Source organism: Dipodomys spectabilis, unplaced genomic scaffold (assembly GCF_019054845.1).
Source record: "Dipodomys spectabilis isolate Male_0828 unplaced genomic scaffold, ASM1905484v1 ptg000106l, whole genome shotgun sequence".
In the NCBI taxonomy this organism is placed as follows: domain Eukaryota; kingdom Metazoa; phylum Chordata; class Mammalia; order Rodentia; family Heteromyidae; genus Dipodomys; species Dipodomys spectabilis.
This window is the reverse complement of record NW_024870783.1, coordinates 1345714-1369699: the sequence shown is the minus strand read 5'-3', so window position 1 is coordinate 1369699 and position 23986 is coordinate 1345714. Positions and strand designations below refer to the sequence as shown.

The 23986-nt window shown below is 37.8% G+C and overlaps 1 gene segment (V, D, J or C); it reads right to left on the bottom strand.

Moving 5' to 3' along the window:
- Positions 1-504: 504 nt before the first annotated feature.
- On the bottom strand, positions 505-1345 carry LOC122114105. The segment is given in 2 exon segments: positions 505-869; positions 1257-1345. Coding segments are annotated over 2 exon segments (399 nt in total).
- Between the last annotated feature and the right edge of the window lie 22641 nt (positions 1346-23986).

Here is a 23986-nt window from a genome sequence, read left to right as displayed (position 1 = left end):
TAAAAAATGATAATAATGGGACTTTCAGAATCATGAGTTGATTAAGCAAAAAGCTTTTAATATCTGAGACATATAATTAATTTTTTTGTATGTAACCAACATATTCCATTTATTTGGTGATATTCAGTAACATTCCTATTTCAAAAATCCATCTCACATTTAAGCCTAGCTTTGTGACTCATTCTTCAATTCCTAGCTACTACTGCTTCTTGAGTCATTCTGCATGGGATTTGACTCTGTAATTCTATCCAAACTATAGAAATGGCATGCTTCTGGTAGATGATTTTGTCTTTGTCTTTCACATTTGGTTATAAGTGATAAATTGACTTTTGCAGTAACATTATACATTCTGGTTCTGGGAGTTCCTGGAAGCTAAAGTAATCCAAGATCCCACTTGGACAAGGTCTCTGGTATGACATCTTCTGTCAAGTCCTCCAAACTCAGATTACTGCTTCAGTTCAGAGAATTTGCTATGCTGGTCTCCAGACAAGCTTTGAAATAGGACAGCTGGGCCAAGCCCTACAGAGATGTTTTTGTTAAGGACTGTATCACTGTGGGAGGAAAACGTATACCTTGCATGCAGTAATAAACCCCAATATCCTCAGCCTCCACCCTGCTGATTTGCAGTGTGAAATCTGTGCCTGACCCACTGCCACTGAATCTGTCTGGGACCCCAGATTCTCGGTTGGTAGCCCAATAGATCAATCGCTGTGGAGACTGGCCAGGCTTCTGAAGGAACCAATACAGAAGGCTATCTCCATCGCTATCTATGAGGCTCTGACTTGACCTGCAGGAGAGGGAGACCGTCTCTCCCAGGGTGACAGCCAGGGAGAGTGGAGTCTGAGTCATTATAATATCGCCATTGGACCCTGAAATTAATATAAATGAAAAGTACAAGGTTATATGTGGTAAATAATTTTTTCTGTGGTTATATATTAATTCCTCATCCTTTTCATGGTTTCCCTTCTATCCTAAAACTATTCAATATTTCAAAACATATACAAATATCAAAATAATAAATGAAGTTCTAGATCTCATGTATACTACCCACTGCACAGTTGTCATAGTTGTCACCAAAGCTCAGGAACTGGTTCCATCTAGAACATTCATCACTCTCATATAATTAACTTCACTTGCCTCATTCTAGAAGACAAGTTCTGTGCATCAAACCCATGAACAGAATACAAACAAGAAGCAGTGGCCCTGAGGGCTCACCCTCAACCCCCTTTTCCATCCTCATCTCCCTCTGCCCTTACCAGTCATCCAGAGCATTAGGAGACCCAGAACCCAAGAACAGAGCCTCATTTTAGCTGAGAATCCAGGAGATTTGATCAGTGAAGTCAAGGTCAAGATGAGCCTTTATGTCAAACTAGGGCTGGAAAGTTCTCCTTGGGGAGCACTATGCAAATCAGCAGGTGGGTGCAGCAATGTGAGAAGAACAAAGAAGAGGGCAAGGTCATCTCTCTTGTGAAGAAAGTGACTTAAATTTCTTCTGTGTTTGGAGGAAAGACCCACAAATACCAGGCTGGCTCCAGCAGTGGGTAGAAGGACCCCTCTCCCCTGATGCCTGGATCTGCAGGGAGGATGTGGTGTACTTGACCCTGCAACTTGTAACACTAGAGGCCCAATTCAATTGAAATGTGTGTCCAGGGGAGTCTTGGTGAAGGGTTAGTTTGATTGGCCCTCTTCTAGTTATTCTAGAGAAAGATACTGTGCACAGACTTCATTTGCCATTGTTTCTCAGGACTTCTATCCAATACTACAGTGGTCTGATCTAGGTAAGGAAATCAAATACCTACTCGAGTTAATCTGACATCACTGAAACAAAGTTAACTTTTGATGAGCAAGTTATCAACAACTGTTAGAGATGTTCTTCATAAGACAAACTCTGGTGGCTTATGTCTGTAATCCTAGCTACTCTTGAGGCTGAGTTCTGAGGACATGGTTCAAAGCCAGTCCAGGCTGAAATTTCCCCTTGTGACTCTTATCTCCAATTAATCATTCAGAAATTGGAAGTGGTGCTGTGGCTGAAAGTGGCAGAGTTTTTTCCTTGGGCAAAAGAGCTCAGGATCAGCGCCCAGGTCCTGAGTTCAATCCCTACAAGTGATAAAAAAAAAATAAGGTTCTTCATATAGGGCCTAATAAATTAAGTTCCTTATGATCACTTATATCATAACAAAATAACCCAGAGGAAAAAATTCTCCTTAATTAATAATATTTCTAAATGAAAGTGAAAAATGGCAGAGAAAACTAAATTTTACACAGTCATTTTCATAATAAATATGGGATTACACTCCTTCAGCATAACTCTTCAGACTAACAGCAGCATTCTTAATATTTCTCTCTCTCTTCTATAAGACAGTATGAACAAGAACACCAGTTACATTCAGTTAGGTAGTCAGACAATTACAACGTCTATTTTTAATCTTTCTACAGATTTTGCTCCTGGAAAAGTTATTAACTCTGTATTAGACCCTCTTTGTCCTGCCTGCATTCCATGTGGGCAGCCACAGCCAGGACTCCACACCTCATAGCAGGACCCAGCAAGAGCTGTGTTCATGTCTCAGTATAACAAACACTCAAGATTAAGTCTTCTCTTAAGGTTCATCAGAATCTACTAAGTAACTGAATGCTGGTTCAGAGTTGTACAGAGGAATTCATATTCCACTTACCCCATCTAGAGCCTGAAGAACATGCATATTTGTTGCTATTGGCCACTGTTTGTGACATTTTCGTATGGGTTACACAAAAAGTTTCTTCTATTAAAATTTATTATAGGAATTTTTATTGTGATTAAGTAATTACATAAATTTCACAAATTTCACAGGATTGTTATAGTCACGAAGTAAGTGATACTTTCCTCACAAACCCATTCTAACCTTCGTGGGGGGAAATTATCTTTATTGTGGCTTATAAAGTTTGTGAATTCTATGGGCTTTGACAATACAATTATTTCTTACGCATGGGGTGATATGTACATTTCTTTCCTTTTGCTTAGTGTCAGCTGTTCCCTCTTTCCTGCTCATTCCCTCCATTGCTGCCATTGAGTTGCTTAGTTTGTTATGATCAATGTCCCGTGCAGCTGATAGGTCCTACTGTTGTATGTTGTCCCCAGTTTGCCTCTGTCTCTCTGTCCTCCTCCTGGTTTCCCTCTGATGTGCACATATATACCATATATGTGGTATATATTATTTTTAATAACTTTATTATTAGGAAAATACCATACATTTCTTATCAAGCATTGTTGCCTCCTCCTTTGTTTTCCCTTCCCATTCTTTCCCATCTCTCCCCTCCTTTCCCTGTCCTCCCTACCCTCAAATCCCAGCAACAAAGTTGTAAACTTCATTTTTCGACATAATGTTTTGTACATCTCATTATTGCAATGTGTCCAACTATATCCCTATTTAAACAATTTATTTTTTTCCTCTCTCTTTTTTTTTTATTGTGAAAATACTGTACAGAGGGATTAAAATTACATGGGCAAGATAATGAGTACATTTCTTATCAAGCATTGTAGCCTCCTCCTTTGTTTCCCTTCCCATCCCTTCCCATCCTCCCCCCTCCAGTCCCACCACCCCATCCTCCTCCCTCCGCCCCACCAAACTTGTAAAGTTTGTTTTCTACATAACAACTTGTACTTCTCATTGTTGAAATGGGTCCACTTGTATCCTTATTTAAATGATTTGTTTTTTCCCTTTCCCTCCCCAAATTATACCAACATCAAATACAGTGAAACCATGGGTTATACCGTGGGGGAGGGACATACAAAGCAACAAAGAAATCATCATATAAATATGTTATTTGTAAATTATTTCTTTTATTCTTTTGGTGCTTGCTTATGCAAAAAGAATGAGCAAAATCTTTGAGATACCATTACTGGAAGAAAGTTCCAAACTTAAATGCCAGTTATAAGGAAGGGGAGATAACTAACACAGGTAAATTCCCAATAGGTTGTAACTTCAATCCTGTATATGACTTACAAATGATACAGCTCAAAAGAAATACTGAAATCTTATGCTTTGATTCCCCCCCCCAACTAAGAATGTGCAACCATAAGAAGACTCATATATGACTAAATTTTGGTGCATTGTTATACTTTGTGTGTGTTTGTGTGTGTTTGTCTTTGGACTTTGACTCAGGGTCTGATCTTTGGCCCTGAGCTTTAGTACTCAAGGTCAGCACTGAGTCACATCTCCATTTCTGCCCTTTTTTTGGTTAACTGTAGGAAAGAGTCTCTTGCACTTTCCTTTCCTGGGCTGCCTTTGAACTGGGATCAGCGGATCTCAGCCTTCTGTGTAGGTAGATTTTCAGGCATGAGTTACCTGCACTGGCCACTTGTAGATACATAAGCATTGTAGAACACCAGGATTTGAATTAATTCCTCTCAAAACAGGACAAAGTATAGCTTCAGGAACCATAGTCCCATGATACACAACCGGGCATGGAAGGGTTTCATTCTCAGGATTGGAACATTGTGAAGTTGCTGATCAGTCCTGCTGGCCATTTGCCCTCAACTGCATACCAGGTGATGGTCTGCTCTTCTCAGGTGTGTGTAGTTGTAGAGGCTCAGTAGTGGTCATTGCTCTTGGCAAGTTGGATACAGAGAAGCACCAGAAAATAAAGATAATAAGTTTAACTGTTGCCATGGATTAGAGAAAAGCGATTGTTAAAAATCTCTCAAGTGACTATGGATAGAAAAAAATTACCTCAGCCCAATAAAAGATATGTGGCAAAACTATTGTCACCATCATACTAAATGGGGAAAACTGAAATTTTAAATTTATTTCCTCAAATAAAGAATAGTTCCTATTTGTACATACATAGATTTCTCTTTGCTTTGTGAATCCAAAGAAATGGCACAACCCTGACTCCGCAGAGTATGTAGATATGTCATTTACAAGTCAGGAGAGGCATTATAAAGTCTGTGCTGAGGGCCATGTAGAGAAAAGTATGTTAGGATAAATAAGTTCTTCTCAGTGCCTTACAGAAGAAAAAAAATACATGTACATTTACAAACAATACCAGTAATGCATCCAATTTAGTTGATGTTTTTCTGATTCTTATCCAAAAACTAAGCAGGCTTACACCTTCAACTGCTAGGCAACATTCTTGATTTCAAGCTCACTGAGAATGGAACCTGAGTCCTGCTTCCTCACCATGGTTGCAGCAGCAGGAAGAAGAGAAGCAAGTCTGCAACTACATGTCCAAACTACATGCCAATTCCTAAGGCTGATCCTGCTCAGGGAGAGCTGGTTTGGTGACTTAGTTTCCCTGCACTGCCATGGAGAACACAGATATCTTGCATTGGTAGACAAATTTATGGAATAGTTTTCAAGTCAAAGTTCTGGAAGCCAGGAAGTCTAGAGTGTCATCTGTTTTAGACTCTCTTCCTGACTGTTCACTTTCTTGTAATTTCCTCACAAGGACTTTGATGCCTGTGACAGAGACAGAGACAGAGCCATCCAGTGCCACATCTCCTCAAGACACTAGCACTACAGGACTTGCTACAGTCTCAGGGACCTCACATCACCTCACTCACTTGTTACAGACTTCTCCAAGGACACATATCTCAGGGGACATGAATCAATCCTTGAAAGATGTCCTTTGCTGATAAATGAGGCAAGAAATAGAGGCAAAGCCACGCTTCAAGTCTCTAAATTCCAAAAACAGAAGACTTTCCCCCAAAATTCAGCATGCTGACTGCTCCTTCTGAGTGTCCCTGGTCCTAGTCAAATACCCAAGGCTGGAGAAAGTTGATGATTAAAACACTAACTCTGTGGTTTCCATAGTTTACTAAGCTAGATAGGCCTTTTCATATATATTGTGGGATTTCACTTCCATCTAGTGGTATTCTTCTACCATTACATGTTTTAAAAACAGGATTCTATTTTTTTTAATTTTTTGTTAAATAAGTTTTTATTTTACTTCATTGCAAAGATGCTGTCCAAAGGGTTACACTTACATGAGTAAAGTAATGAGTACATTTCTTGTCAAGCATTGTTATTCCCTCTTTGTTGTTCTCCCACTATTCCTTCCCTTCCCTACCTGGTTCACCTCCCCCTCAAAGGAGTAAAGTTAATTTCCAATATAGAATCTTGTGGGTATCATCGTTGCAATGGGTCATCCTGTGTCCTTGTTTCAGCATTTTGTTATTCCCTTTCCCCTCCCCAAATTAGAAAAATGTATATACAAGATTCTATACAAGGGCTGGGAAAGTGGCTCAATGATAGAGCGCTTGCCTTGCATGAATGAGGCCCTGGGTTCAATTCCTCAGCACCACATAAACAAAAAGAAAAAAGCCGGAAGTGGAGCTGTGGCTCAAGTGGTAGAGCACTAGCCTTGAGCTGAAGAGCTGAGGGACAGCACCCAAGCCCAGAGTTCAGGCCCCACGACCGGACCCCTCCCCACCCCCCAAAAAAAAAAGGAAAAAAAAGAAAGTTCCCATTTAATAATTTTGACAAATTTTTACCCTTCTGCTATTTTGAACAGGACAGAATTATTTTAGGGTCACAAGCAGGGAATTCCCCTTTGACCTGTCTCCTCTACAGGCATGGAACCCCTATTTGCAATCTGCTGATCATACTGGAAGCAAATATTTGCTTGTTAGGACTATCAGATTTTTGGCCGATGTACTGAGGATGTTTTTCCAGAAAACATAAATTCACACATAGAAATTAGATAGTCACAGCTGTTTGAATTGGCATTAGTAATAATATTTTTATTCTTGATGTGAAATATCTCTATATAAAACAGAACGAAAAACACAGTTTGTAACATAATAAACATGAGTATATCACCTAGAATCTGGATATGGTTAGTAAACTCTAGGGGATTTTCTCATAGCTTTCAAACTTTTCATAAACATAAATAATAGAAACCAAATGAGGTGGTTTATACCTATAATCCTAGCTACTCTGAAAATGGACCTGTGGATAGTGGGAGTTCAAGGTCAAGCTGGAAAACATACAAGAGATCTCCATTCCAATCAATAAAACCTGGGTGTGCCTATGTGTGGCTGGTCATCCTACCTGTGTTGGACATCCAAGTAGGAAGTTCACTATCCAGGTAGCCTGGGAATAAACAAATGCAAGACTCTATCTCAAAAACAACCAAAGCATGCTGGATGTGGCATGATTCAAGGGGTAAGGTGCCTGCCTGGCAAATGCAAGGCTCTGAATTCAAACCCAAGTACCTACCAAAAAATTAAAAGTAAATAATATGAAATAATTCTCTAGATAACTACTCAGTGTAATTATCTTATGTATTCTTCAAATAATCTTGTAGTGAAGACAGAGAATTGAATAAGCCAGATCAATATAATACTCCAAAATCATAGAGTGGCCCAGAGGTCAGCTTTAAGATCATTCAATGTCTGGATCATACTGTTCTTAGATCCACAATCTTATGGGGGGGGAAACGAAAGTATAAGTACAATGCATATATTTACACCCTTCATCCAGTTTCACTTGTTGAAATCCTATCTCAAATGTAATGTTATAGAAGTGGGCCTTTGTGTGTATGTGGATGGTAATTAAGTCATGGTGGCAAGCCTTCATGAATGGGATTTAAATAAACAAAACCAAATAGATTTCACTCCTGATCTTGAATACAGAGCATTACTCAGAAAAAAAAATACTGACTATGCTGGCATTGCAATCTTGGACCTCCAGGATCCAGAATGTAGAAATAATTTTAGTGTTTATAACCAATAAAGTGTATGGTAATTTGTCATCATAGGTCAAAAGGATAAACAGTAAGCCAGCTGAAAAGCACTGTTTTGTTTTCTCTATATTTTATTTTTCCATCTTTCCAGAGTCCCTGTGATATTGAAAAATGTTAAGGCTCCATAGGGAAAAGTTTTAAAACTGCCTTCTTGTCCAACTCTGACTTCAAAAATTTTGGAATGTAAGGAATGACATCAAGTACTCAAGAGACCTAAGACAGGACAGTTGATCCTTGTCTGCTTTGCTCTTCAGCACCTGGTACAAATTTACACTATATAAACAAGTCAAATAAGATAGTTATAATACATTTTAAAATGTATAGCCAGAAAACACTTTATTAACACTCTCTCACTATAGTCTCATTGGCTCCCAAGTCCAAAATAGTAAACTAAGTCTTAAAGACAGATAGGTAATTTACCCAAGTTTGCAAAATTGGTATATTTGTACATTTAAATGCAGACTAAACTATATCCATACTTAGGCTGACAAACCATGTGCATTTATTTTTTTGCAGAAATAAAAGTCTCACAAACTTTTTTTTCATGTTCTAACTCATATGCGCTACCATGATATCTCAATCCTGGCTGCCCCCAATCATATCAGCTGAAGTTGATACATCTGTACCCACTCAAATACAAATGGCTGAGACTTGGGCAACTGTACTTTTAAAGTCTCCCATGCAGTAATAATATGCAATTAACAGTATGAAATCCTGGGCTAGAGAATAAAACTTCTATGATGGTGCTAGGTCCACTTCACAAATCTTTCTTTGTCTCTTTCTTCCTTCCTTTTTAGTTCTGGGGATTGAACCCAGGGCCTTGTGCATATTAAGCAAGTGCAACAACACTAAGCTACATGGCCATTTCCATCTCTCCAATTTGATTTACTGCTACCCTATTCCTGATACTTTGCATTCCTTGGTCATACTATTTGGAGACTACTAAACTTCATAAACTTTTTTCTCCCTTCCCATGTATCAAGACACTGTGCAAGAAGGATTTTCCTGACCTCCCAAGACAGAGTTCATGGCTCATCATCAGGTTTTATTTTACCATGCATATCACTCTATTATTACATTTATAATAACAACTCACTTAAATAATTGTTCTCTTCTTCAGACTATTGGTAGACTTTTGTTCAATCCTATTTTTATATAACCAGAAATAGAATTTTTCTTGTCTTGTTTTCTTCTTTTTGACTTGATAAAATTTTCCTGATTTTGTAGAACTGTTTATTCTCCACGAATATTGTTTCAGGACATTTCTGCATAATGTCTATAATAAAATTAAGAGATTTCCAGCCAAAGAAGACAACTCAGCATTCTAGAGGTTAATGACTGTACTCTGGGTTTCTGTGCGCTGGGCACAGCATTTGGCATCTCGGTTTTATATCAATGGACAATCTATATAGAAAGTTGCTTTCTTTTTGGTTTCCTATTTTGAGCCATATGAAGTATTTAAGGTGTATAGCAAGTTCATTGTGGAAGTATGACCTGGTAAACTTTTTAAAAAAAATTTATTTATTGTAAAGATACTGTATAGAGTTGTTGCAGGTACATGTGTAAGGTAATGAGTACATTTCCTATTGAGCATTGGTACCCCCTTCCTTTGTTTTCCCTCTACATTCCCTTCCCTCCCTACTTCCCCAACTCCTCCTTCCCCCTACTCCCAAAGTTGTGAAGTTCGTTTTCATCTTAGTGTCTTGTACATTCCATTGTTACAGTGGGTCAACTGGAATCCTTGTTTCAGCAATTTTATTTCCCTGCCCCTCCCCAAATTAAAAAAAATGTATGTACAAGATGCAGGGCACTGGAACCAGGGTTATATGAGCTGGTAATCTTTAGCCTTCATATCTTAAAACAAAAATACGCAATGCATAATAAAACTTGTTCATGAGGGTACTCTCAACCTCCTGATTGATGCTCTGATTCTTCCATTAAAGTATAATCTTGTTAGAATCAAGTTTTGATCCAGGCTAAAATGCAAATACCCATGGAAATGAATACATTAAGTTGGTATTAGTTAATTATGCCTTTCTATTAATGAAATAACTTCAAAAAGGTTTTTACAAAAACTGGGTGATGGCAAGAGGGATTTTAGAAAAAGGTATTATAGTGGGTAAAGTGTATAAAATTGTACAAAACTGGAACTGCATGCTGGGAAAAGTATAATTTCACAGGGAGGAGTAACTTACTTTTTTAGATGAGCCAAGTTAAGATGGATTATTATGTAAGAAGAAACTTTGTATTTGTTTCTTTCTAAAAACTAGCAGATACTTATCTATTTATAAAAAATAAATACTAGAATGAAAAATTCAAAGCAACTTTGATGATGCATTTAATATTTTGGAGACAACAACGATTTTCAGTATAGACACAGTTCAATAAACTATGGTATTTATAAGCACTGGAGTCCCATGTAATCATTATAAGTGATGTTCTTAGAACAGTGCAATTTCTTAGGATGTTATTAGATAGGAAATATATGCATGATATAATGCAATGAAAAGTCAAGTTATAAAGCACACTCACACCTGTAGTCCAACCTACTCATAAGGGTGAGATTTGAGGATCATGGTTCAAAGCCAGCCCCCACAGGAAAATCCATTTTACCTTCAAAATGCAAGAAGTGGAGCTATGGCTAGCCATGAGAAAAAAAAGCTAAGAACAATGCTCAGGCCCTGAATTCAAGCTCCAATTTTGTCAATAAACAAATGAATAATCAAACAAATATATGACCCCAAAGTTGTAGGAAAATATGTATGTGCATATATGCATGGCAGAAAGGTCTAACCGTGGTGTTAAAACTCTAAAACAGTTCTAACAGAAAATCTGTGATAATGGAAATATTCTATATATGTATTGTCTAACAGACTAGCCACTGGCTACATGCGGCTACTGAATCTCAAATGTGAATAGTGTCTGAGAAATTATTTCTTCCAATTTTAGTTAAGTTAAATGAAATTCTAAATAATGAGATTCATCTACTCACTGTGAGCTGGACAACTCAGTTTCCAAATAAGGAAGCCGAAGTTCTCCAAAAATAGTGATAAAATATAATCCAAGCTGGGTACAGGTGGCTAACACCTGTAATCTTAGTCAGGAGGCTGAGATCTGAGGATCATGGTTCAAAGCCACCCCAGGCAGGAATGTCAGTGAGACTCTTATTTCCAATAAACCACTAGAAAACTATAAGTAGCACTGTGACTCAAGTGGTAGAGTGCTTGCTTTGAGCTGAAGAGTGCAGTGACAGTGCCCAAGACCAGAGTTCAAGTCCCACGATCAACCAAAAAAAAAATATCTATATATATGTATATATACATATATATATATATATATATATATATATATATATATAAATAATCCAAGTGAAGAAGGTACTAACTGCATGTCTGTGAATTATCTGATTTTTTCTGTCTTATATAATTCAGTCATCACTCACCTAGATTGACAGCTGGGAGGAAAGGGGTGGCGATAAACACAAGTTACTTGGGATACTGAGAACTGCTCCTTGAAGGTGAAGGTTGTGCATGAATCTTTTCTATGTTTAGTAGACAGCAAAGTGTCTAGAATGCTGTAGGTAGAAAAATGTATTTCAAAGTGTAAAACAGGTGCTCTGTTTATCAAAATAGTAGAGAAATCAGACAGATGAATTCTATAAATATACAAGCAATATATAGAAAATTTGCTACATTGTATTCCATGATATGCTCTGGAATAAACTTTGGTTTTCTGTACTCTGTAAATATTCACACACTAAAAAACAGAAATGTAATCCTTTATTACTGTTAAAATACATAGAATACCTTCATAAAATATATTTGTGGTCCTATTTTTTCCTTAATTTCTTCCATACCTGCATTAAAAAATGGCTCTAAAAGTGTCTAGATGTGTAAAATATGAACTCCATCTATTTCTTTTGTTGAATTTGTACTCTAGATTGGATTTAAGTCCCTATTTCATCTTAAGGCTTAGGGCTAGGAAAAGAATAATCTCAACAAATTGTCATGCCTCATTTTTAAGGAGAGCTATGTATTTATTAGGAGAAATATGTATTGGTCTAGGTAGCTAGAAACTTTCAATAAACAAAAGACAAAGAACAATTCCACAGCAGTCTCAAGTATTAGCATATCTCCAAGTGAACAATAGCTGCTCTTTATTCTATAGTATATTTACAAAGATATTTTTACAAGCTATTTCTAAGCTATTGTCATCCTCCAGAGTAAAGTTCAGGCATGCCTATTGCTCATTATATAGATCACATTTGCTCAAACTCAGAATCTATTGTTTGTATAGGTTTTACCTGGCTATCTTTACCTCACTCACTAGCACTGAGGGCTGGGAGATTTACTTCAAATATATAAATAGACACACACACACACATCACTAACTTTCACTATTGCTGTAAAAATTATGTCCCTTTTGTCTTTGACCCAAGAGTATCACAAATCATCTAGTATCCATGAAAATGTTATTAACTTGCATGTAGGTTAAATTTCTAGCTTCATACAATTTTAAATACTCATATGAAGAAAAATATATACCTAGAGTTTTGGTGTGCTTCTACTTTACGAAGCTCTCAATTTTCAACCTTTTTTTAAAATTCATTTTTAATTGTAAAAATACTCTACAGAGGAGTTACAGTTACACGAGCAAGGTAATGAGTACATATCCTATCAAGCATTGGAAGGCAGCTCAGTGGTAGAGTGCTTGCCTTGCATGCATGAGGCCCTGGGTTTGATTCCTCAGTGCCGCATACCCTGAAAAGGCCAGAAGTGGCGCTGTAGCTCAAATGGTAGAGCACTAGCCTTGAGCTGAAGAGCTGAGGACCAGTGCCCAGGCCAAGAGTTCAGGCCCTATGACTGGCAATTAAAAAAAAATCTGTATGACTTATTTGCCCTATTTTAGACATTGGAAGTCACATATTTCCATCAGAACTAACTAAATTTAATGGCTGCAACTTTCTACAGGGTTTTTAGGACCTAATAAGTTGTAAATATGCCCCAAGGCTTTTTACTAAAAGCTGAGGGAAAGAGATCCAAAAATGGAAGCCAATAGGCAATCAGAGCATTATTTTATAGCTTTAGTTCACTGTTACAAAAACAGGAGTACAAATCAATATGATGGTTCATAGTTACAGGACCAGAAGACATACTGGAAACTGACATCAGAGAAGGGTCAGTCACTGTAGGAAAACACAAAACAGGATGTACCAAAGGATGCAATCATCAGTGTCCAAAGAAGGAACACAAAATGGAATAAAGTTATTGCAAGCATATATTTGATGAGTGGTTCACATCAAGAATATACAAAGAACATCATCCTAACAACAACAAACAACCTGATTTTACAATGTGCAAAGAACTCAGATGTTTCTCCAAAGAAGAGAATTAAAGTGTTAACAAGCACATGAAGAAGGTGTTTAACATCACTAATCACCAGGAAAGTGTAAGTCAAAACAATGAAGAATATGACCACTTCATATGAATTAGGATAACTACAAAAAAACAAAGTAACAATACTGACAAAAGTGTGGTAAAATTGGAACCTTTCTATGGGAAAAAGTATGGCATCTTTTCAACCAATTAAAAACAGGATTATTCATGCCCATAATCCTAACCACTCTAGACAGGAAGCTGAAATCCAAGGATCTAGGTTAAAAGCTAGCCTGGGTAGAAAACAGGAAGTGGACCTGCGGTTTAAAGTAGTGGAACACTAGCCTTGAGGAAAAGTTCAGAGACAGTGACCTGGCCCTGAGTTCAAGCCCATGACAAAAAAGAAAGAAAGAAAGAAAAGAGAATTGTGCTATGATACAATAACTCCACTTCTGGGCTTATACTCTAAAGATCTAAAAGCAAGATCTTGAAGAAATCTTTGAACATTCACATTCATTTTATACAATACTAAATCATGGAGGCAATCCAAATGGCCATCAACAAATGAATAGATAAACTGACTTAGGTTTATACATATAGTGGTATATTACTTCAACTTCAAAAAGAATTATGTTGTGACAGATGGTATATTATGGATGAATCTTAGGGACACTGCTAAATGAAATAAGCTGTAAAACCGAATTTGGAAATCCTTACCCAAAAGACCATCAGAGACCTTCACCAATGTAAAAGCAAAGGAGTCTTTATTGCAAGCTCGAGCTTGGTCCTCTGCATACCAGGTAACTGGTGATGCTAAGAGACCCCAGCCCAGTGTTATAGTACTTTTTATACACTTTTTTAGGGAAAGCAGAGACTTTGTATACATCATAGCATCTTACAACAAATTATTACATGTCGCCAGAAAATCATAATACAATTCTATAGTATGATTGGCACACTACAAAGCAGAAACAGGTTGTTGGTTAGATCAGAGGGCTGAAGTACTTCAAACTGATTGGTTTGCACCACAGGGAGTCTCAAGGAGATTCCAGCTAAACTGCAGGGTTCCTTTCTTAAACAAACACCACCTGTGGCCTGACTGCAGGGGGGGAGTGGGGGTTCACCACGCCTTCCAGCACCTGCTTGCCTGAGATTTTCTCAAGGATTGTTTAAGCTCCTAGTGCCCAAGAATTGCTTCTTCTTTTCATTCCCAGGCCGGGCTCATGGTCGAGCTACATAACTCATACTTCAGAAGATGACAGCTAGCTCAAGATGGAGTCACTCAGGCCTCAGGCTCCTCAAAGCCAGTCATAAAAATTTCAAATATTGCATAATTCTACTTCTCTCAGTTAATAGAACAGTCAAATTGATAGAGACAGGAAGCAAAACCATTCTTGATAGAGACCTTGAAGCAGAGGAGAGTGGAAAATTATTTTAATGAATATAGAATTTTAATCTTGGAGGATGAAAAGAGTGTGGACATTGAACTTGTACAATACTGTAAATATACTTATTACTACTATGCTGTATTCTTAAAATAATTAAGAAAATCTGGGAGAGGAGAAGAAGGAGAATGATGAAGGGGTAGATATAATCAGGGTACATTGTATTCCTATGTGGATATATCAAAATGAAATCCACTTATATAACTAGGTAATGCTAATACAAAGTGTAAAAAAGATGATAAATTTTGAGTTGTTTGCATTTGACCACAATTACTGAAAAAAAGAAAAAAAAAAACAACCACAGGTTGGGAAAACAATTTAAATTGCCAATAAGCAATAAACCTGGGTTGAAAACTACATCTCACTTAAGCCTGTGAAGCTGTTTTTTAATGTAATGACAGAAGGCTCAGGGATATCACCCCTTTTGTACAAAATACATGGTCAATTTGCTGTAATTTGGATGCTATTATACACATTTTAAAAATATAATAACATATGTAGCATCTGAGATATGTTTCCTCTTTTTTCTTAAGCTTCAAAGTAGTTTCTAGTTGCACACAAAATGCAGGATCTATTCTGCTTACAAAACAATAAAACATTACAGGTGAGGTCTATAGCCCTTGATATACATAGCAAAACATCTCACTTGCCTACTCTAATATCCACCCTTCCTTTCTGAATCAATAGAGACACCTGTCCATTTAACTGAACTCCAGGCTAAGTAAAATAGTAATAACATTTCCCAATAGTGATAATATTTAGATAACAGTACAGAGAAAAATGTTACCTGATAACTTCTAGAATATTGTCTTAAAAAACAGTCCGTACATATTCTGTATTTCTTTATTTCCTTCTTTCTGTTCCTTCACCTCCCTTCCTGGAACTTGGAAGTGATTATTTGCATTTTAGCCATCAACTTGGGCCAAGACAGTGAGGGCTATATGCTAATTTTGGGGTATGCCTCCATCTTCTTGGAATCTTCATGCCCTTACTGTCTTCCTCTAGGGTTTCAACAGATAAGAGACTAAACCATTACTAGTTGCATTGTTATGATCCATTTGAGTTCTCCTTTCCTTAAGATACCAACACTGCGGATATGCACTCACAGAAAATACATAGTATTGCTTGCTAGTATATATGTATATATATATATATATATGTATATATATTATCCTTTAAGTAGTTGTACAAAGGGTCATCACTCAACAAGTCAGTTAACGATCCTTTTATGATTTTTCTTTCATTTGTTCACCAAAATAATATTAGCAGTTATATATTGAACACACTGATCTGCTACTAAGAACTTGCTTCTTCTGCAGCTTAGATTCCTATGTATAGGCTTACAGATGCACAAATACGATCTTCGGCCTGAATGCAGCTCAGAATGTACCTTCAGGAGAAATTACTTCCCACAACAAAATACAGGACTATGAAAACAATACAAGCACTCAGGAATGGTGGCTTCTACTCCACCTGACTTTAGAAATACAGTCCAGTTATTTCTCTGCCCTAGATTTTACCATGCTGGCTCAAAGCAGAACTGAATTTGCCTTCTGTAAGTAGAAATCAAGTGGCATTCAAGTTAAGTGTACAAGTTTAAGTCAGAGGGCTTTGCTGCTTCAAACAGTGATTTCTATACATTCAATGTCTCTGTCACAAGAGTGTTTCACAGGAGGCCAGAGCCCTGTGAGTAACAAGTGTAGATGTGCCACTCAGAGGGAGTTAAACCACTTCAGCTGGGTAGTTATGGATAACAGGTGATGGTTGGAATTGGCTCCAACATGGCGGGGATGAATGACTCAGCAAAAAATACACACCTTGTTCCCATCAGGCTTCAGGTGCTAAGGCATGAGCTGTTTCTGACTATGGTCTGGGGAGTGTCCCTCTCCCTCCCATCCAATCAAAAGTGTTTTCCCCACTTGTGCTCTGAGATGGGACATCCAATAAGGAAACTCCCTACTCACGAGATGCCATGCAGCACAAGCCCGCCCCTTGACCAATCAATCCAGGAACACTCCCTAAGGGGGCAGAGTCAAAGGGCTCTACATATACCTCAGGGTTGTGGGCTTCTTTGGATCAACTTTTGGCTTCTCCTTTCCCTGAGGGGTCTCTTTCACTGCTCTCTTTTCACTTTGAAGTAAAGCTGCTTTAGGGGGGAGATGGGAAGGGATGAAAATAAATCAAAAGAACATGCTTTAAGGGGGAACTGTGAAGGGATGAAAAAAATCAAGAAAACCACAAAAAAACCTGCTTTAAACACTTTTTTTCTGATGTATTTATAAGGTGATTTTTTTTTTTGCTTTGTCCTTCCCCCAGGGTATAACCCCTGTTTTTACTGTTTTTGATGTTGATATAATTTGGGGAGAGGAAGGGAAAAAGAGAAATTGTTTAAATAGGGATACAGTGAGATGAGATGTACAAGACACTAATTCCAAAAACAAACTTTACAACTTTTGAAGGGGGGGTGAAATGGGGAGGTGGGGAGGTGAAATGGGGTGGTGGGGGGTGAAGTTTGGGGAGATGGGGTGGGGATGGGGGAGTGTAGTCGTGGAGATGGGAGGGCAGAGATGGTAGGGGAAAAACAAAGGAGGAGGCAACAATGCTCATGTCATTGTAACCCCTCTGTAAAGTATCTTCACAAGAAAAAAACTTTTTAAATAAAGCAAAGAATTCGAGAGCAGAAAATTTTTTTAATGAAAACAAACCTGAGACATAGACAATAATGCCTTTCTGAAGATGTTGGGGGGAGGGAAGCCTTGGCCATCAGGCCCTGGGGAGGGCTGCAGGGGACCCGGGGCCGTGGCCATTGGGCCATAGGCCTCCAGGCAATGCCAGAGGGCGGGCAGCGGCAGGAGGGAGGGCCGGGCAGAGTCGCAGGCACTGGGCTTGATGCCACTCCTCAGTGATCAGGCACCAGGCTGGGCACCCCGCGCGGTGGGATGCCAGCCGCGCCCGCCCGCAGCAGCCCCACCACAGGGCCCAGTGGAAAGGCTGCCAGGAGAGGCTCCCTCAATGCCCCGCTTCCCGGCGGATATTTGCATGGTGCCCACAAACTTTGGTGTGGGAACCCAAGTTTCAGCGTTGCATTGTTCCAGAACAATCTCCTCAGCCTTGGACTCTTCTGAGTCAAGTGGTGGGGACCGAGCGCCGCTGAATCATTTAATATTTTGGAGACAACAAAGATTTTCAGTGTAGAGACAGTTCAATAAACTATGGTATTTATAAGCACTGGATTCCCAAGTAATCATTATAAGTGATGTTCTTAGAACAGAGCAATTTCTTAGGATGTTACTAGATAGGAAATATATAGATGAAATAATGTGATGAAAAGTCAAGTTATAAAGTACACTCACACCTGTAATCCTACCTACTCATAAGGGTGAGATTTAAGGATCATGGTTCAAAGCCAGCCCCCACAGGAAAATCCATTTAACCACCAAAATCCCAGAAGTGGAGCTGTGGCTAGCCTTGAGAAAAAAAAAAAAAAGCTGAGAACAATGCCCAGGCCCTGAATTCAAGCTCCAATTTTGTCAATAAAAAAATGAGTAATCAAATAAATATATGACCCCGAAGTTGTAGGAAAATATATATATGCATATATGCATATATGCATGGCAGAAAGGTCTAACCGTGGTGTTCCAATGTTCACCTCATGGAAGTCCAAAATGGGATCAACATAAACATTTACTTAAAGAAACTCAAAAGTGAAAATACGTTGGAAATGATCTGTCAACTTGGGGGGTATTGAGAGAGGAAGGGAAAGAGGAAGAAAAATGAGGGAGGGGGTAACAAGTTAGACAAGAAAAGAAAGTAATCATTACCTTACTTATGTAACTGTATCCCTCTGTACATCACCTTGACAATAAAATTAAAATAAAAAACTAAAAAAGAAAACCAAAAGCTTTTACTTATTCTATTTAAAACTATATTTTAAAAGAATTATAGGCATGTTTTAAAGTTCTAATGTATTGCCCCACTCTACTGGACTAGAATATGGGGAGAATTATTTACACAAGTCCATGAGTAAGAGCCCCAATAAGAATTCCACAAAGAAATGTAAATGGTAACCAAAGGGTCCTACTCATAATAACTTCCTTCTACAGCAAATCACACAATCCCCCAAATCTACATAATTTGATCATTTAAAGGCAAATGATGAACCAACTTCTCCATTTGTAGAAATACATACCTGTGACAAGGATGGAAAAGGCACTGAGAACCAAAGTGAATGATACACAATTTTGAGGAAGATTCCATAGATAAAGGAATGTGTCCCACATATTTCCAACTCTCAGTCTGGGAAAGTCAGTCATCGTTGTCATACTAATAAAAACCACAAAAATGCTAAATGTGGGATTCAAAAATATTGCATGAGAACATGTGTTCATTGTGACAGCACAGCAACTTCAGTGCAAATTACTATGTCTCTCTTTCTTTGCCTTATTCCCACCTCATTCTTCAATTCTGAAGGTGAGATTCTGGGGAGCCAGTTCTCTTTGCTCCAGTAAATAATGAAAGAGAACAGGGGATTAGAGATAAAATTTCTTCACATGATTCTTGGATTCTCATTCTTTATTAAGCTTACTGAGTACTAATGGGATTTAAAAAACACAAGAAAGTCTTTTCCACTAATTTTTAATTTTTTGGGGGGGTCTGTTTGTGGGGCCTGAACTCTGGACTTGGGCTTTGTCCCTCAGCTCTTCAGCTCAAGGATAGTGCTCTACCACTTGAGCCACAACGCCACTTTCAGATATTTTCTTTTGTGCTTATGTGGTACAGAGGAATCGAACCCAGGGTCTCTGGCATGCAAGGTAAGCCCTGTACCACTGAGCCACCTTCCCAGCCCCTCCACTATTTTTTAAATGCCTTCAATAAGAAGAATCAAAATTAATGAAAGAAGCAACTCAGAAACAATATAAAGATATTTGTGGTGTATTGATACCAGGAGAAATTGAAATGTCATTTGTAAATACCTAAATACCAAATGACATTTACAAAGCACAAACCCTAATTCTTCTGTGAGCTAATGTGGTAATTACAGATTTATAGTTTCCAAAAAAATCACCATTGAGAATAATACAGCCAATTTCAATCACAGAAGCAAACCTGCAAAGAATTGCTGAAATTTTCACCTATTCAGTCCTAAAATTGAGAGGGTTGATTCTGTTGACATTGATGGTTTGTTCCTCTTCCTCTTCACAAATGAATGTGCCTATGTAGAACAATTTATAAGTATATTTTAACTTTACGGTGTCTAGCCTTCCAGGTCTGATCTTCGTCTGAGTACCGCTATTGAGCAATGTAGTTTATAAACATGGGCCATCCCTTAACAAGCAGAAACACAGTTATAACAGAAAATCTGTGATAATGGAAATATTCTATATATGTATTGTCTAACAGACAAGCCACTAGCTACATGCGTCTACTGAATCTCAAATATGAATAGTGTCTGAGAAATTAATTCTTCCAATTTGAGTTAAATTAAATTAAATTTTAAATAATGAGATTCATATATTCACTGTGAGCTGGACAGCTCAGTTTCCAAATAAGGAAGCTGAAGTTCTCGCAAAGATAGTGATAAAATATAATCCAAGCTGGGCGCAGGTGGCTAATACCTGTAATCCTAGATACACAGGAGGCTGAGATATGAGGATCATGGTTCAAAGCCAGTATGGGCAGGAAAGTCCATGCGACTCTTATCTCCAATAAACCACTAGAAAACCAGAAGTAGCACTGTGGCTCAAGTGGTAGAGTACTCACCTTGAGCTGAAGAGTGCAGGGACAGTGCCCAAGACCAGAGTTCAAGCCCCATGACCGACCAAAAAAGAAAAAAGAAAAAAAAAAAATATATATATATATATATATATTCCAAGTGAAAAGTTTTCATTGGATACTAGCTGCATGTCTGTGAATTATCTGAGTTTTTCTGTCTTATAGAATTCAGTCATCACTCACCTAGATTGACAGCTGGGAGGAAAGGGGTGGCGATAAACACAAGCTACTTGGGATACTGAGAACTGGTCCTTGAAGGTGAGGGTTGTGCATGAATCTTTTCTATATTTAGTAGACAGCAAAGTGTCTAGAATGCTGTAGGTAGAAAAATGTATTTCAAAGTGTAAAACAGGTGCTCTGTTTATCAAAATAGGAGAGAAATCAGAGAGGTGAATTCTATAAATATACGAGCAACATATAGAAAATTTGCTACATTCTATTCCATGATAGGGTCTGGAATAAACTTTGGTTTTCTGTACATACTCCATAAATATTCACACACTAAATAAGAGAAATGTAATCCTTTATTACTGTTAAAATACATAGAATACCTTCATAAAATATATTTGTGGACCTATTTTTTCCTTAATTTCTTCCACACCAACATTAAAAAATGGCTCTAAGAGAAAAATTTCTAGATGTGTAAAATACAAACTCCATCTATTTCTTTTGTTGAATTTGTACCCTAGATAGGATTTAAGTCCCTATTTCATCTTAAGGCTTAGGGCTAGAAAAAGAATAAGTAATCTCAACAAATTGTCATGCCTCATTTTTAAGGAGAGCTATGTATTTATTAGGAGAAATATGTATTGTTCCTGATAGCTAGGAACCTTCAAGAAACAAAAGAAAAAGAACAATTCCACAGCAGTCTCAAGTATTTGCATATCTTCAAGTGAACGCCAGCTGCTCTTTATTCTATAGTATATTTACAAAGATATTTTTATGAGCTATTTCTAAGCTATTATCATCCTCCAGAGTAAAGTTCAGGCATGCCTATAATATAGATGGCAGTTGCTGAAACTCAGAACCCATTGTTTGTAGAGATTTCACCTGGCTATCTTTACCTCACTCAGTAGCACTGAGGGCTGGGAGACTTACTTCAAATATATAAATACACAAACACACATCACTAACTTGCACTATTGTTGTAAAAATTAAGTCCCTTTTGTCTCTGACCCAAGAGTATCACAAATCGTTTAGCATCCATGAAAATGTTATTAACTTGCAAGTAGGTTAAATTTCTATCTTCACACAATTCTAAATACTCATATGAATAAAAATATATACCTAGAGTTTTGGTGTGCTTCTACATTACGAAGCTCTCAATTTTCATCTTTTTTTTAAAATACATTCTTAATTGTAAAAATACTGTACGGAGGGGTTACACTTACATGAGCAAGGTAATGAGGATATTTCCTATCAAACATTGGAAGGCAGCTCAGTGGTAGAGTGCTTGCCTTGCATGCATGAGGCCCTGGGTTCGATTCCTCAGTGCCACATACCCAGAAAAGGCCAGAAGTGATGCTGTAGCTCAAGTGGTAGAGCACTAGCCTTGAGCTGAAGAGCTGAGGACCAGTGCCCAGGCCAAGAGTTCAGGCCCTATGACTGGCAATTAAAAAAAAAAAATCTGTATGAATTTTCATCTTATTTGCCCTATTTTAGACATTGGAAGTCACATATTTCCATCAGAACTAACTAAATTTAATGGCTGCAACTTTCTACAGGGTTTTTAGGACCTAATAAGTTGTAAATATGCCCCAAGGCTTTTTAATAAAAACTGAGGGAAAGAGATCCAAAAATGGAAGCCGATAGGCAACCAGAGCATTATTATGTAGCTTTAGTTCACTGTTACAAAAACAGGAGTGCAAATCAATATGATGGTTCATAGTTACAGAACCAGAAGACACACTGGAAACTGACATCAGAGAAGGGTCAGTCACTGTAGGAAAACACAAAACAGAATGTACCAAAGGATGCAATCATCAGTGTCCAAAGAAGCAACACAGAATGGGATAAAGTCATTGTAAGCATATAGTTGATGAGTGGTTCACATCAAGAATATACAGAGAACATCATCCTAACAACAACAAACAACCTGATTTTACAATGTGCAAAGAAGACAATTAAAGTGTTAACAAGCACAGGAAGGTGTTTAACATCACTAATCACCAGGACAGTGTAAGTCAAAACAATGAAGAATATGACCATTTCCTATGAATTAAGATAACTACAAAAAACAAAGTATCAATACTGTCAAAAGTGTGGTAAAATTGGAACCTTTCTATGGGAAACAGTATGGCATTTCTTCAAACAATTAAAAACAGGATCATTCATGCCTATAATCCTAAACACTCAGGACAGGAAGCTGAAATCCAAGAATGGAGGTTCAAAGCTAGCCTGGGTAGAAAAGAGGAAGTGGACCTGTTTTTTAAAGTAGTAGAACACTAGCCTTGAGGAAAAGTTCAGAGACAGTGACGTGGCCCTTCGTTAAAGCCCATGACAAAAAAAGAAAGAAAGTAAAGAGAATTGTGCTATGATACAATGACTCCACTTCAGGGCATCTACTCTAAAGATCGAAAAGCAAGGTCTTGAAGAAATCTTTGAACACTCATATTCATTTTGTACAATACTAAAACATGGAAGCAATCCAAATGGCCATCAACAAATGAATAGATAAACTGACTGTGGTTTATACATACAGTGGTATATTACTTCAACTTTAAAAAGAATTATGTTGTGACAGATGCTATGTTATGGATGAATCTTAGGGACACTGCTAAATGAAATAAGCTGTAAAACGGAATTTGGAAATTCTTACCTAAAAGACCATCAGAGACCATCACCAATGTAAAAACAAAGGAGTCTTTATTGCAAGCTCGAGCTTGGTCCTCTGCATACCAAGTAACTGGTGAAGCTAAGAGACCCCAGTCCAGGGTTATAGTACTTTTTATACACTTTTTTAGGGAAGGCAGGGACTTTGTATACATCATAGCATCTTACAACAAATTATTACACGTCTCGGGAAAATCATAATACAATTCTATAGTATGATTGGCACACTACAAAGCAGAAACAGGTTGTTGGTTAGATCAGAGGGCTAAAGTACTTTAAACTGGTTGGCTTGCACCACAGGGAGTCTCAAGGAGATGCATGCTAAACTGCAGGGTTCCTTTCTTATACAAACACCACCTGTGGCCTGACTGCGGGGGATCACCATGCCCTGCAGCACCTGCCTGCCTGAATTTCTCAAGGATTGTTTATGTTCCTAGTGCCCAAGAATTGCTTCTGTTCATTCCCAGTCTGGGCTCATGGTCAGCTACATAACTCATACTTCAGAAGATGACAGCTAGCTCAAGATGGAGTCACTCAGGCCTCAGGCTTCTCAAAGCCAGTCATAAAAATATCAAATATTGCGTAATTCTACTTATATCAGTTACATAGAACAGTCAAATTGATAGAGACAGGAAGGAAAATCTTACTTGATGGAGATCTTGAAGGAAAGGAGAGTGGAAAATTATTTAAATGAATATACAATTTTAATATTGGAGGATGAAAAGTGTGGACTTTGAAATTGTACAATAATGTAAATATACTTACTACTACTATGTTGTATTCTTAAAATGATTAAGATAAGAAAACCTGGGAGAGGAGAAGGAGAATGATGAAGGGGTA